This window comes from Delphinus delphis, chromosome 1, assembly GCF_949987515.2.
Source record: "Delphinus delphis chromosome 1, mDelDel1.2, whole genome shotgun sequence".
Lineage (NCBI taxonomy): Eukaryota > Metazoa > Chordata > Mammalia > Artiodactyla > Delphinidae > Delphinus > Delphinus delphis.
Window position 1 is genome coordinate 110780231 of NC_082683.1, and position 16469 is coordinate 110796699.

General features: G+C 38.5%; 1 protein-coding gene across 1 annotated transcript in view; it reads right to left on the minus strand.

The window, feature by feature from the left end:
• The window catches only part of NUP210L (nucleoporin 210 like), a 77577-nt gene that overhangs the window by 46089 nt on the left and 15019 nt on the right, over positions 1-16469 (minus strand). The window contains exons 9-12 of the mRNA XM_060030428.1: positions 8773-8910; positions 8150-8308; positions 2184-2382; positions 60-205 (exon numbers count right to left, since the gene is read on the minus strand). Of these exons, the coding sequence (XP_059886411.1) occupies positions 60-205; positions 2184-2382; positions 8150-8308; positions 8773-8910 (642 nt within the window). The remainder of the gene's footprint in view (positions 1-59; positions 206-2183; positions 2383-8149; positions 8309-8772; positions 8911-16469) is intronic.

Consider the following 16469-nt stretch of genomic DNA (forward strand, 5'->3'; position numbering starts at 1 on the left):
AGTGGACATGGTGGGGTCCATGAAAAGATATAGCAGTTCTTTAGCATGAAATATCTCACCTTTAGGGGTTCATAAGCAGCAAATGTGGCACTGCTCTCCAAATACTCTTCATATTCAGTCACACTAACTGTTACCAAAGTATGGCCCAGAGATTTGGCTGCTATATGTACACTGGAACAGTGTGTTGGTCCTGGTCTTTGAATACCTGCAAATCAAAAACCTTGACTTCAGTAGGGTAATAAGCCATCGGTCCTCAAGGAAATCAGTCTATAGAAATACAAGAATTTTAATATTTTAAAAAATTCTTAATCTCACACACTACTAGACACCAATTATTTATATTAAGTTGATATAAAATAATGTTCCTTCTATTAACAGATATATATCATGTAAGACACAGTTCTATGTATGGTGAGGATACAAATATGAGCAAAGATCCTGACCTCAAGGCATATATAGTTTAGAAGGGGAGGGTGAACATTTACATAAATTAAACTATTAGTAGAAAATGATAAGCATTATAGAAGTCTAGAAAACAGAATGATTACTTTTAGCTGGAGAGATCAAGAAAGGTTTAGATATGCAGAAGAGAGTATCTTAAGCTGACAAATAAATGAACAAAGATAGAAATATAAATGAGATACAAATGAGTATATGAAAGAGATTTATGGGAAATTTTAACTAAAGTAGTTAGTTTAGCTAGAGCCATACATGAAGCCAAAGCATGAAGCTCCAAAAAGTAGGTTGGGTTACACTGTAGAGGGCCTTTAATACTAAACTAAAAGGATTTTGGCTGTTGTCCACGGGCAGGGAGAAGCCTCTCAAATTTTTTTTTTAATTGAATTGTATACTTTTTAAAATAATTAATTAATTAATTAATTTTTATTTTTGGCTGTTTTGGGTCTTTGTTGCTGTGCACGGGCTTTCTCTAGTTGTGGCGAGCAGGGGCTACTCTTCGTTGCGGTGCGGGGGCTTCTCATTGTGGTTGCTTCTCTTGTTGCGGAGCACAGGCTCTAGGTGCGCAGGCTTCAGTAGTCGTGGCATGTGGGCTCAGTAGTTGTGGCTTGCGGGCTCTAGAGCGCAGGCTCAGTAGTTGTGGCACACAGGCTTACTTGCTCCACGGCATGTGGGATCTTCCCGGACCAGGGCTCAAACCCATGTCCCCTGCATTGGCAGGCAGATTCTTAACCAGCGCGCCACCAGGGAAGTCCACCTCTCAAAATTTTTGAGCAGGAAAATTAATTTTGAAATTGAGCTTCATGAAGATCTATCTGGTAGCCATGATTATCAAAGGCAAGAACAGTTAGGAGGATATCGTTAAATTCTCAGTGAGAGATAATGAGGGCCTAAAAATGGGGAGAGACAGCCTAGGAACAGAGGAGAGGTGAGAGATATTGTATAGTATAATTAACAAGGGCAAAAGAGAAGTCCAAGTTGTTATCAACCTTATAGATGCATTGTGAGAATTAAATGAGTTAGTATATGAAAAGTATTCAGAACAGAGCCTAGGAAATAGAAATGCTAAACAAATGTTAGATGGTACTACTGTCATTATTATTGATGAAAAAACAATGGTGATCAGGATAAAATATGAAGTTCCATAACGATAAATGATATTGATCCATATGGATAGTTTATTCATATTCTTTTCTTATTAAAAAGGTATTTTCTTTTTCAGAATAAATTTAATATATACAGACATTAAATGGCAATACAGTCCTCTTAGAAAGAGGTGTAGTACATATATTAAAGAAAGAAAGAACAAAAGAAAGAAAGAAGAGCTTGAGGCTGGAAAGAGAAGCCTTTAATATGACTAAAAACTGATATTGTCTGGCCACAATGAACCCTGGACATGTTATTCAATTTTTGTGCCTTTGTTTCTACATCATATTGTAACACCTAATACAGGCAGTTGACAGAATAAATAAAAGTATTATAAAGAAAGGTAATATCTAAATTTAATTTTTAATTTTTTTGGCCACACCGCGCGGTTCGTGGGATCTTAGTTCCCCGACCAGGGACTGAAACCGGGCCCTTGGCAGTGAAAGCCCAGTGTCCCTACCACTGGACCACTAGGGAATCCCCAATGTGTGAATTTAGACTGTAATTCATAGTTTCTGAATTGTTGATTGGTCCTTTAATTCAAAGACAAAGAAAGGAAAAAATAAAAAGCCTACTCTTACCTTCTTTGAGAAGAGTGAAGACTCCTTGCTTATCCATGTTCAAATCCAAGGATAAATGAGAGCAGTCTGTGAACGCGATGGCCTCTTTGGTTTCCTTATTTACATGATACATGGCAATGGGGATTTCTATAATCTGGCCAATCTCTACATCAGCATGAAATGGTAACATTTTCATTTTGTTCAGTTTCAGAACACATATCTGGAGGGGAATAAAATTAATCTTTCAAGAAAGTTATGTTAGGAAAGTCTTAGAATAAAAGAAAGTATTTCTTTTTTTTGTGGTACGCGGGCCTCTCACTGTTGTGGCCTCTCCCGTTGCGGAGCATAGGCTCCGGACGCACAGGCTCAGTGGCCATGGCTCACGGGCCCAGCCGCTCCACAACATGTGGGATCTTCCTGGACCGGGGCACGAACCCGTGTCCTCTGCATCAGCAGGTGGACTCTCAACCACTGCGCCACCAGGGAAGCCCAGAAAGCATTTCTTAAATATTTAAATATACATATACATAACATATATGTATGTTTTGTGTTTGTGTGTTAGGTGCTGAACCTGTCACTCATTTCATTCTTTAACCAATCGACCTCTCTAAAGCATCTAACACCATTCAACACGAGTCTGGCAAAATATGACCAATGCACAATTTTCTTGACTTTTGTAAGCTAAGAATGGCTTTTACATTTTTAAAGGGCTGTAAAATAAAAAGCAACAATGACAAAAAAGAAGACTATGAGATAGAGACTGTATGTGGCCTACAAATACTAACATATTTATAACTTAAAAAAATTTTTTTAAATTTATGTGTTTTATTTATTTATTTTTGGCTGCATTGCTATGCTTCTTTGCTGTGTGTGGGCTTTCTCTAGGTGCGGCGAGCGGGGGCTACTCCTCGTTGCACGGTGTGGGCTTCTCATTGCGGTGGCTTGTCTTGTTGCAGAGCACGGACTCCAGTAGTTGTGGCACGTGGGCTCAGTAGTTGTGGCTCGAGGGCTCTAGAGCGCAGGCTCGGTAGTTGTGGTGCACGGGCTTAGTTGCTCCACGACATGTGGGATCTTCCCGGACCAGGGCTCAAACCCATGTCGCCTGCATTGGCAGGTGGATTCCTAACCACTGTGCCACCAGGGAAGCCCTAACATATTTACTACCTGGCCCTTTTTAACTAAAAATTTGCTGACCTCTGACATAGAGCACTTCCTCTTACTTGATATCTTTAAAAAAAAAACATTTTATTTTGTTTTTGCTATAGACTGAAGGTTTGTGTCCCCCCAAATTCATATGTAGAAATCGAACACACAAAATGATGGTATTAGGAGGTGGGGCCTTTGGGAGGTGGTTAGGTCATGAGAGTGGAGCCCTCATGAATGGGATTAATGCCCTTAAAAAAGGGACCCCCTAGAGCTCCCTAGTCCCTACTGCCATATGAGGTTAAGGCAAAAAACAGTCTTCTATGAACCAGGATGCTTTCCCTCACTATACACTGAATCTGCTGGTGCCTCGATTCTGGACTTTCCAGCCTCCAAAACTGCGAGAAATAAATTTCTGTTGTGTATAAGCCACCCAGTTTATGGTATTCTGTTATAGCAGCCTGAATGGACTAATAGGGTCTTTTTTTGGTCACTTTCTATGTGTCGTTTGCTAGTTACTCTTACTCTGCCAATGTCTCTTAAAATGACACATAAATCTTACCCAGTTCCAAAACTTCAATGACCAACCATATGCTGATCACTCCAAATTTTTATCTCTAGCCCTAATCTTTCTGTTGTACTTCAGATGCCTATTTCCACTTTTAAACATTCATCTGGATGCTCCATAGGTGAACCACACTAAATGTTTGGGTTTTTTGTTTTTGTTTTTGCGGTACGTGGGCCTCTCAGTGTTGTGGCTTCTCCCGTTGCGGAGCACAGGCTCCCGACGCGCAGGCTCAGCGGCCATGGCTCACGGGCCCAGCAGCTCCGCCGCATGTGGGATCTTCCCGGATCGGGGCACGAACCCGTGTCCCCTGCATTGGCAGGCGGACTCTCAACCACTGTGCCACCAGGGAAGCCCGTTTGGGTTTTTTTTTTTTTTTTTGGCAGTGCACGAGGCATGCAGGATCTTAGCTCCCCAACCAAGGATCGAACCTGTGCCCCAGTGGAAGAGCAGAGTCTTAACCATTGGACCACCAGGGTAGTCCCACACTAAATGTATCCAAAACTGAATTCATTATCTTCCTCTTATTCTTTTTCCTTTTCTTGTTTTTTTTTGGCGAGGGTAGGGGGGCACTGTGCCACATGGCTTGTGGGATCTCAGTTCCCCGAAAAGGGATTGAACCCAGGCCACGGAAGTGAAAGCGCCAAATCCTAACTACTAGACCACCAAGGAACTCCCCTTTTCTTGTGTTTTCTATCCACCAAGCTGCCAAAGCTTAATCTTTCACTTTTTCCCACCCCACTACGCATCAAATCTGATTAATCTACCTCTAAAATAACCCTGAATTTGTCCTCTTTTCTTTATTCTCAATACCATTTTGTTAGTTTAGGCTTAACTGGATACTTTGCCTTCACTTTCTTCTTTCATCTATTCTAGTCTACTAGTATAAAGCTCCAGAAACTATCTTTCATTCCTTCTAAAAAAATATAGTTGTTGTTGTCTGGCTATAAAAATAATTAGATATCTTTCTAAACACAGGCTTTACCATATTATTATTTTTTTTTAACATCTTTATTGGAGTATAATTGCTTTACAATGGTGTGTTAGTTTCTGCTTTACAACAAAGTGAATCAGTTATACATATACATATGTTCCCATATCTCTTCCCTCTTGCGTCTCCCTCCCTCCTACCCTCCCTATTCCACCCCTCTAGGTGGTCACAAACCACCTAGCTGATCTCCCTGTGCCATGCGGCTGCTTCCCACTAGCTATCCACCCTACGTTTGGCAGTGTATATATATGTCATGTCACTCTCTCACTTTGTCACAGCTTACCCTTCCCCCTCCCCATATCCTCAAGTCCATGCTTTAGTAGGTCTGTGTCTTTATTCCCGTCCTACCCCTAGGCTCTTCATGACATTTTTTTTCTTAGATTCCATATATATGTGTTAGCATACGGTATTTGTTTTTCTCCTTCTGATTTACTTCACTCTGTATGACAGACTCCAGGTCTATCCACCTCACTACAAATAACTCAATTTCGTTTCTTTTGGTGGCTAATATTCCATTGTATATATGTGCCACATCTTCTTTATCCATTCATCTGTCGATGGACACTTAGGTTGCTTCCATATCCTGGCTATTGTAAACAGAGCTGCAGTGAACATTTTGGTACATGACTCTTTGTTTTGTTTTGTTTTGTTTTGTTTTGTTTTGCGGTACGCGGGCCTCTCACTGTTGTGGCCTCTCCCGTTGCGGAGCACAGGCTCCAGACGCTCAGGCTCAGCGGCCATGGCTCACGGGCCCAGCCGCTCCGTGGCATGTGGGATCCTCCCAGACCGGGGCACAAACCCATGTCCCCTGCATCGGCAGGCGGACTCCCAACCACTGCACCACCAGGGAAGCCCCCTATTTTTAGTTTTTTAAGGAACCTCCATACTGTTCTCCATAGTGGCTGTATCAATTTACATTCCCACCAACAGTGCAAGAGTGTTACCTTTTCTCCACACCCTCTCCAGCATTTACTGTTTCTAGATTTTTTGATGATGGCCATTCTGACCGGTGTGAGATGATATCTCATTGTAGTTTTGATTTGCATTTCTCTAATGATTAATGATGTTGAGCATTCTTTCATGTGTTTGTTGACAATCTGTATATCTTCTTTGGAGAAATGTCTATTTAGGTCTTCTGCCCATTTTTGGATTGGGTTGTTTGTTTATTTGTTATTGAGCTGCATGAGCTGCTTGTAAATTTTGGCAATTAATCCTTTGTCAGTTGCTTCATTTGCAAATATTTTCTCCCATTCTGAGGGTTGTCTTTTGGTCTTGTTTATGGTTTCCTTTGCTGTGCAAAAGCTTTTAAGTTTCATTAGGTCCCATTTGTTTATTTTTGTTTTTATTTCCATTCCTCTAGGAGGTGGGTCAAAAAGGATCTTGCTGTGATTTATGTTATAGAGTGTTCTGCCTATGTTTTCCTCTAAGAGTTTGATAGTGTCTGGCCTTACATTTAGGTCTTTAATCCATTTTGAGTTTATTTTTGTGTATGGTGTTAGGGAGTGTTCTAATTTCATATTTTACATGTACCTGTCCAGTTTTCCCAGCACCACTTATTGAAGAGGATGTCTTTTCTCCACTGTATATTCTTTTTTGGTTCTTTTTTTTTTGGGGGGGGGGTTTGCGCTACACAGGCCTCTCACTGCTGTGGCCTCTCCTGCTGCGGAGCACAGGCTCCGGATACGCAGGCCCAGCGGCCATGGCTCATGGGCCCAGCTGCTCCACAGCATGTGGGATCTTCCCGGACCGGGGCACGAACCAGCATCCCCTGCATCGGCAGGCAGACTCTCAACCACTGCGCCACCAGGGAAGCCCTCCACTGTATATTCTTGCCTCCTTTATCAAAAATAAGGTGACCATATGTTCATGGGTTTATCTCTGGGCTTTCTATCCTGTTCTATTGATCTATCTTTCTGTTTTTGTGCCAGTACCATACTGTCTTGATTACTGTAGCTTTGTAGTATAGTCTGAAGTCAGGGAGCCTGATTCCACTAGCTCCATTTTTCGTTCTCAAGATTGCTTTGGCTATTCGGGGTCTTTTGTGTTTCCATAAAAATTGTGAAATTTTTTGTTCTAGTTCTGTAAAAAATGCCAGTGGTAGTGTGATAGGGATTGCATTGAATCTATAGATTACTTTGGGTAGTAGAGTCATTTTCACAATGTTGATTCTTCCAATCCAAGAACATGGTATATCTCTTCATCTATTTGTATAATCTTTAATTTCTTTCATCAGTGTCTTATAATTTTCTGCATACAGGTCTTTTGTCTCCTTAGGTAGGTTTATTCCTAGATATTTTATTTTTTGTTGCAGTGGTAAATGGGAGTGTTTTCTTAATTTCACTTTCAGATTTTTCATCCTTAGTGGAGAGGAATGCCAGAGATTTCTGTGCATTAATTTTGTATCCTGCTACTTTACCAAATTCATTGATTAGCTCTAGTAGTTTTCTGGTAGCATCTTTAGGATTCTCTATGTATAGTATCATGTCATCTGCAAACAGTGACAGTTTTACTTCTTCTTTTCTGATTTGGATTCCTTTTATTTCTTTTTCTTCTCTGATTGCTGTGGCTAGAACTTCCAAAACTTTTGAATAAGAGTGGTGAGAGTGGGCAACCTTGTCTTGTTCCTGATCTTAGTGGAAATGGTTTCAGTTTTTCACCATTGAGGATGATGTTGGCTGTGGGTTTGTCATATATGGCCTTTTATTATGTTGAGGAAAGTTCCCTCTATGCCTACTTTCTGCAGGGTTTTTATCATAAATGGGTGTTGAATTTTGTCAAAAGCTTTCTCTGCATCTATTGAGATGATCATATGCTTTTTCTCCTTCAATTTGATAATATGGTGTATCACGTTGATTCATTTGCGTGTATTGAAGAATCCTTGCATTCCTGGAATAAACCCCACTTGATCATGGTGTATGATCCTTTTAATGTGCTGTTGGATTCTGTTTGCTAGTATTTTGTTGAGGATTTTTGCATCTATATTCATCAGTGATATTGGCCTGTAGTTTTCTTTCTTTGTGTTTATCATATTATTGACCTTAGGAAAAATCTGTGTTGGCTTCCCATTGTTGACAGCAGGGGATCTTAGTTCCCTGACTAGGGATCAAACCCATGCCCCCTGCCTTGGAAGCACAGAGTCTTAACCACTGGACCACTAGGGAAGTCCTGAGGATCATTTTAAAACAACTAACTTGAAAAAGAAAAAAAAAATTTTAACGTGTTACTGTACTTAAATTTAGACAGTAATGTCTCAGAGGAGATATGAACGTTTTTTGGAGAGTTGCTTACCTTAATTTCCCCATATCGAAAAGGATTTTGTACATCTCGGGCCAAAACAGTGCTATTCCCCCTGACCTGACCAGCTGTCGTCACCACTCCTTTAGTGGTTACCATGGCCACTGTTTCATTAGAAGAGGTCCAGGTGAAATTGCCACTACCACCCTCTACCTATGAAAAAAATACACCCTTATATTTAATTAATATAGGAAGAAAATTGGAATTTAACTGAAGATGTAAAATCTGGTGAAATAAAGTTTAGGAAATAATAAAACTATACAATAAATTATTTCTGGAACATTAAGAAACTGTGATGCTATATTAAAGTAACTAAATGGGGAAGGGTAATACTAAAGGGGGATTATGCAATGGCAGTATCACAAAATGTCAAAAAGAGCACAAGGGAGCTTGACAAAACTTTATAAAACTCACAAGGAAAGGATATATGGAAGAGAAGGAAAGTACACCAAGTATTCTTAGGATGACAGTATTCAAGAGCATGATTTGGTTGTCACCCAAAACTGAGTTATACTGCTAGGATTAGGGGGAAATAAGATTTAACATTAACCTTCAATAAATTAAGCTATCAGAGAAACTGACATTTCTTTGTGAATTCTCATTATAAGACATCATACCTGTACTTTATAACGATATAACATTCCCATGGGATGATGAGGAAATGCCAGAAAGTTGGGTGTAAGCTTGATGGGAAAATAAATCTTCACTTCTTGCTGATGTATAATTGGAAATTTTATAGGCTGAATATCTTTATTCTATAAGAGCAGGAAAAAAGGAGCAAAACAGATTTTATAAGGACTGTTCTTATGGTCCACATTCACATATAAAGCATCAGCAAAATGGTGTGTTAATAAATTACTCAACCAGTTTCTATCAATAAAAGAAAGAAAGAAACATTCCTGTTCATTAGTGAAGCACAGCTACTACAGTTCAATAATAATGAAAGGGATTTTGATAGACCTATAAGAAGTATCACAGTCATGGAAAGCAGTTTAAATTTCCTGAAATAAGAGTTTTATCAACATAGAAAGGGCAATCATAGTTTCAGAAAGAAAGATCCTTGGACATCTATCAGTTAAGTATATAAATTGTAAAGGCAAAGGAATATTACAAGCTATTCAGAAGAAAATAAAGAGAACATTTAAAGATGCTGGGGTAAGATATTCCCATCCTGCTTAAAAACAAGAGCAGGGTTTAGGGGGGTACCCATACAGGTAAAATAGTGTCCTCACACTCAACTATGTTGGCCTTTTTTCTTTGAAGGAAAACTCTACCTACCTACCTATCTATCTATCTATCTATTTTTTAAAGAAGCCCTGAAATATTTAGCAACTGTGTCACATCTGCAGTAATGGCTCTGATTTTCTCTTCACTCTCTTAAGATGGCTAGCTGGATGTTCTTTCAGTTTAAAAGAACATCATTGGGGCTTCCCTGGTGGCGCAGTGGTTGAGAGTCCGCCTGCCGACGCAGGGGACAAGGGTTCGTGCCCCGGTCCAGGAAGATCCCACATGCCGCGGAGAGGCTGGGCCCATGAGCCATGGCTGCTGGGCCTGCGCGTCTGGAGCCTGTACTCCGCAGCAGGAGAGGCCACAACAGTGAGAGGCCCGCGTACGGCAAAAAAACCAAAAGAGGTAATAAAAACTTTAAACGTCTGACTTCCCTGGTGGCACAGTGCTTAGGAATCCGCTTGCCAATGCAGGAGACACGGGTTTGATCCCTGATCCAGGAAGATCCCACATGCCATGGAGCAACTAAGCCCATGCGCCACAACTACTGAGCCTGAGCTCTAGAACGCATGAGCCACAACTACTGAGCCCACATGCCACAACTACTGAAGCTCGTGCGCCTAGAGCCCATGCTCTGCAACAAGAGAAGCCACGATGATGAGAAGCCCAAGCACTGCAAGGAAGAATAGCCCCTGCTCACCGCAACTAGAGAAAGCCCGTGCACAGCAACGAAGACCCAACACAGCCAAAAATAAAACAAACAAATTAATTAATTAATGAAATAAAAAATAAATTGCATTATGATTGCAGAACAAGGAAATATTGTAATAAGGGCTTCTTTTAGGGTAGTCATAAAATCTTTTAGATTTTTTAGGTGGATCTTGAGTTGGGAATTCAAAGCCCTGAACTAACCATTTTCTTTCCCAAAGTTACCCAGCACACTTAGAAACAACAATCAATAAACCCTATTATATCCCAGACTTTCACTAACATGTTTTATGGCAGCAACTACCTGGTTACCAAAAGCTTTGCCTTCTACATGCACTTAACTATAATGTCTACAGGTGATAATTTAAGTAGCTGTTTTGCTATTGCATACCATGAACTATCAATGCTCACTTCTTAATCACAAGAAACAGGATCAGTAATGCCTTTAAATCTAATAATAGAGAGCCCAGAATCAACTTGGAGATGCGAGTCTCCAAGATGGCCTCCACTGATCCCCACCCCCTGGTATTCACATCCTTGTGTAGTTCCCTCTACATTGTGTCAGGAATGGTTTGAATGACCAATAGAATGTGGTAGAAGTGCTTATATTAAAAAGAAGAAAGATATAAAACCGGTGATCCACTGTAAGATTCTTCCACAATAAGAAACTTAAAAAAGAAATGCATTTTAAATCCAAAGTAAGGAAAAGAAATAGAATAACAAAGGTAAAGGCATAAATCAATGAAAGAGAAAGTAGATAAAGAACTGGAAAAAAGTCAATGAAACCAAAAGCTTGTTCTTTGTAAAAAGCAATAAAATTGATAAATGTCTAGCTGGATTCATGAAGAAAACAAGAGAAACACGAATAACCAATATCTGGAATGAAAGAGACAACATTGCTACAGATCCTACAGACATAAAAATTAATAAGGCAATATTTTGAACAACTTTATGTGATTAATTCAACAATTAGATTAAACAGAAATTCCTTCAGAGACACAACCTACCAAATTTCACTCAAGAAGAAATAACCTGTATAGTTGTATATAAATTTTAAAAATTGAATTCAGAGTTTTAAACCTTCCCGTACACCAATCATTAGAGGAATGTAAATTAAAATCACAGTGATATACCACTTCATACCCATTAGAATGGCTATTATCAAAAATAGAAAATAGCAAGTGTTGGTAAGAATGTGGAGAAATCACAACCCTTGTGCATTGCTGCTGGAATGTAAAATGACAGCCACTGTGGAAAACAGTATGACAATTCCTCAAAAAGTCAAACATAGAATTGCAATTCCAATTCTGGGTATATACCCCAAAGATTTGAAAGCAAGGATTTGACAAAATATTTGTATACCCATGTTCATAGCAGCATTATTCACAATAGACAAAAGGTGGAAACAACCCAAGTGTCTATCAATGGATAAATAATAAACAAAATGCAGTATATGCATTTAATAGAATATTATTTAGCCTTAAAAAGGAATGAAATTCTGACATGCTACATCATGGATGAACCCTAATGACATGCTAAGTGAAACAAGCCACACACAAAAAAGACAAATATTGTATGAGTCCACCTTTTTTTTTTTTTTTTTTGGCAGTGCTGTGTGGCTTGCGGGATCTTAGTTCCCTGACCAGGGATTGAGTCCACACCCTCAGCAGTGAAGGCGCAGAGTCCTAACCACTGGACTGCCAGGGAATTCCCTGTACGATTCCACTTATATGAGGTAACTAGATTAGTCAAATTCATAGAGAAAGAAAATAGAATGGTGGTTACCAGGGAATGGGGATGGGGTGTTCGGGGGGTGTTATTGTTTAAGGGGTAGAGAGAATCAGTCTGGAAAGATTATAAAGGTCTGGAGAGAGATGGTGGTAATGGTTGCACAACATGAATATACTTAATGCCACTGAACTGTACACCTAAAAATGGTTAAAATGGTAAATTTTATGTTATGTATATTTTATCACTATAATAATAAAACACTTTCCATAAAAAATTCCAAGCTCAAATAGTTTCATTGTGAATTCTACCAAATATTTATGGAAGAAATAAAACTAATTCTACAAAACTCTTCCAGAAAGTAGAAAAGAATACTTCCCAACCCATTTTATAAAGCCAATATTGTCCTAACACCCAAACCTGACAAATACATTACAATAAAAAACAGAAGGAAAAAAAAAGCTATAGGCCCTGAAAAACATATACGCAAAAGTCATTAACAGAATTTTAGCAAATTAAATCCTGTAATGTATAAGAGGATAACAAATCATAAGCAAGTGAGGTTTATCCTGAGAATGCAAGATTGGCTTAATATTAGAGAATCAATCAATGTAATTAATTCACCATATTTAAAAGACTAGAAAAGAAAAACTATATTGATCACCTCAGTAGAGGCAGAAGAGCACTGACAAAATTCAGCACCAATTCATGATGAAAATTCTCAATAAACTAGGAATAGAAAGGGACTTCTTCAACCTAAGGATGAGCATCTACACAAAATCTATAGTCAACATCATACTCAATGGTGAAAGGGTGAATGCTTTCCACTTAAGGTCAGGAATAAGGCAAACATGTCTACTCTTAACAGTTCTATCCAATATTGTAGTAGAGGTCCTAGCCAGTGCAGTGAGGCAAGAAAAAGAACTAAAAGGCATATTTATTGGAATGAAAAGGGTTAACTGTCTTTATTCACATATAACATAACTGTATATATAGGAATTCCTAAGGAATCTACAAAAAATTACTAGAATAAGTGAATTCAGCAAGCTTTCAAGATTCAAGGTAACATACAAAAAACCACTGTATTTCTATATACTAGCATGATCAAGTAAAAGGAGAAAATTTAAAAATACATATATAGCTTAAAAACATAAAACAGGGACAAATTTAATAAAATATCTTCAAGACCTGTATGATGAAAACTATAAGACATTGCTGAAAGAAAATTTTAAAGTCCTAAATAAGTTGAAAAAATATCACGTTCATAAATCCTAATAAAAAATACCAGCAGGTGGGAGATGTCTGCAAAAGTGTCAAAGTAGGGAACTCCAAGAACCTGTCCCCCCATAGAAATGCAAAAAAAAAAAAAAAAAAGTCAGAATTAACTTTGGAAAATACTCAAAAATACTCAAAGGTTTACAGCAACCAAATGTATGCTGAATCAAGAAAAAGGTGACTTTTTATTCATATATATAATTTTTAATTTTTATTTATTTATTTATTTTTGGCTGAGTTGGGTCTCTGTTGCTGCACGTGGGCTTTCTCTAGTTGCAGGGAGCAGGGCCTACTCTTCACTGCAGTGCGCGGGCTTCTCATTGCGGTGGCTTCTCTTGTTGTAGAGCATGGGCTCTAGGTGTATGGGCTTCAGTAGTTGTGGCACATGGGCTCAGTAGTTGTGGCTCGCGGGCTCCAGAGCTCAGGCTCAGTAGCTGTGGCACATGGGCTTAGTTGCTCTGCGGCATGTGGGATCTTCCTGGACCAGGGCTCAAACCCATGTCCCTTGCATTAGCAAGCAGATTCTTAACCACTGCACCACCAGGGAAGCCCCAAGAAAAAGGTGACTTAAGGCATTAAAGAAATTATTTGTCAAACCACTAACTGCCTACAAGCTAAAGGAATTGAGATTTTATACTACAGATGACAACACAATCTTCAACAAATAGTTTAGAAAACTCACTAAACATACAAGCAACTACAACCCACATCAAGCAATAACAACACACCCTGAGGAAAGGAAAGAATGTGATTTCCAAAGTTACCACATTATACAGTTGACCTTTAAACAATGTGGGGTTTAGGAGTGCCAACCCTCTGTGCAGTCAAAATCCATGTATAACTTTACAGTCAGCCCTCCATATCCATGGTACCATATTTGCAGACCACCACGGATTATGTTGTATTGTAGTATGTATTAAAAGTGAAAAAATGTATAAGTGGAACTGCAATTCAAACCTATGTTGTTCAAGGGTCCACTGTAATATCAAAATGTTAGCTTTTCAACATCAACAAAATTATAAGGTATGCAAAGAAACAAGAAAATATGGTCCATTCATAGAAAAAAAGAAATTAACACAATCGGTCTCTGAGGAAACACAGATATTGGACTTACTAAACAAAGATTTTAAATTGAAGAGCTAAAGGAAACAATGGACATCACTCCAGAAGAATGATGTTTCACCAAATAGAGAATATTGATGAAGAGATAGAAATTATAAAAAAGGAATCAAACAGATATTCTGAAGCTAAAAGTACAATAACTGAAATGAAAACTTCACTAGAAGACCTTCACAGCAGATTTGAGCTGGCAGAAGAAAGAATCAGCAAACTTGAAGAGAGGTCCATTGAAGTTATTCAGAGTAGCAAAAAGAAAAAATAATGAAGAAAAATAACCAAGCCTTAAAGACCAGTGGAGCACATCAAGTAAATCAATATATACAAAACAGGAGTCCCAGAAGTAGGGAAAGAAAGGCGCAGAAAGAATATTTGAAGAAATAATGATGAAAATGTCTCAAATTTGGGCTTCCCTGGTGGCGCAGTGGTTGAGAGTCTGCCTGCTAATGCAGGGGACACGGGTTCGAGCCCTGGTCTGGGAAGATCCCACATGCCGCAGAGCAACTGGGCCCGTGAGCCACAACTACTGAGCCTGTGCGTCTGGAGCCTGTGCTCTGCAACAAGAGAGGCCGTGACAGTGAGAGGCCTGCACACCACGTTGAAGAGTGGCCCCCGCTTGCCACAACTAGAGAAAGCCCTTGCATAGAAACGAAGACCCAACTCAGCCAAAAATAAAAAATAAATAAATTAAAAGAAGGCTCAACATTAAAAAAAAAAGTCTCAAATTTGATAAAAGACATGAACCTACAAAAATCAATTAAACACAAAAGAAGTCATAATAGAAGAAATTAATTACCAAAAAAAGTCACATAGAAACAAATACCAAAACAGCAGAAGTCTTTCCTTATCAGTAACTATTTTAAATGTGAATAAATTAAACTCTCCAATTAAAAGGCAGAGGTTGACAGAATGGATAAAGAAGAACATGATCCAATTATATGCTATCTATAAGAGATTCATGTTAGATTCATGAATGAAAGTGAAAGAAGGGAAAAATATATTCCATGCAAATAATTACCAAAAGAGAGTTGGGGGAGCAGTCTATATTAATGTCAAACAAAATAGATTTTAAAAAATTGTTACAAGAGACAAAGATCATTATAAATTGATAAAAGGGTCAATTCATCAAGACGACATAACAATTATAAACATATACCTACCTAACAAAAGAGCCCCCCCACAAAATGAAGCAAAAATGGACAAAACTGAAGGGAGAAACAGACAGTTTTACAATAGTTGAATTTTAATACCTCAGTTTCAATAATGGATAGAACAACCAGAACAAAAGATCAATATGGAAATAGAGGACTTGACCAACACTATACACCAACTAGACCTAGCAGACATATACAGAATAGTCCACCCCAAAACAACAAAATGCTTATTCTTCTCAAGTGCACGTGGAACGTTCTCCAGGATAGGCCATATGTTAAGCCACAAAACAAGTCTCAATAAATTTAAAAACACTGAAATCATATGAAGTATCTTCTTCAACCAAAATGGACTAAAACTAGAATTCACATGGGGAAAACTAGACAATTCACAAATATGTGGAAATTAAACAACCCTCGAAACAACCAGTGGGTCAAAGAAGAAATCATAAGGAACATTAGGAAATTCTGAGATGAAGGAAAACAAAAATACAACATGCCAAAACTTACAGGATGCAGTGAAAGCAATGCTCAGAGGAAAACTTATAGTTGTAAACATGTGTATTAAAAAAGAAGACAGAGTTCCCTGGAGGTCCAGTAGTTAGGACTTGGTGCTTTCACTGCCGTGGCCCGGGTTCAATCCCTGGTTGGGGAACTAAGATTCTATAAACTGTGCACAGTATGACCAAAAAAAGAAGAAAAATCTCAAATCAATAATCTGACTGTATAGCTAAAGGAACTAGAAAAGGAAGAGCAAACTAAACGTAAAACTAGCAGAAGGAAGGACATAATAAAGATTTTTTTTAGAGCAGTGATTTAAAAAACTGAGAGTAGAAAATCAGTACACAAAATCAAAAAAACCAAAATTTGGTTCTTCAAAACGATCAACAAAATTGAGTTTAGCTAGAGTGACTAAGAAAAAAATAGAGAGAATACTCAAATTACTAAAATCAGAAATGAAAGTGGGGACATTACTACCAACTTTACAGAAATAAAAAGGATTCTAAGAGAATACTATGAACAATTGTCCACCAACAAATTAGACAACCTAGATCAAATGGACAAATTCCTAGAAGCACATCAATTAAAAAAACTGACCCAGGGCTTCC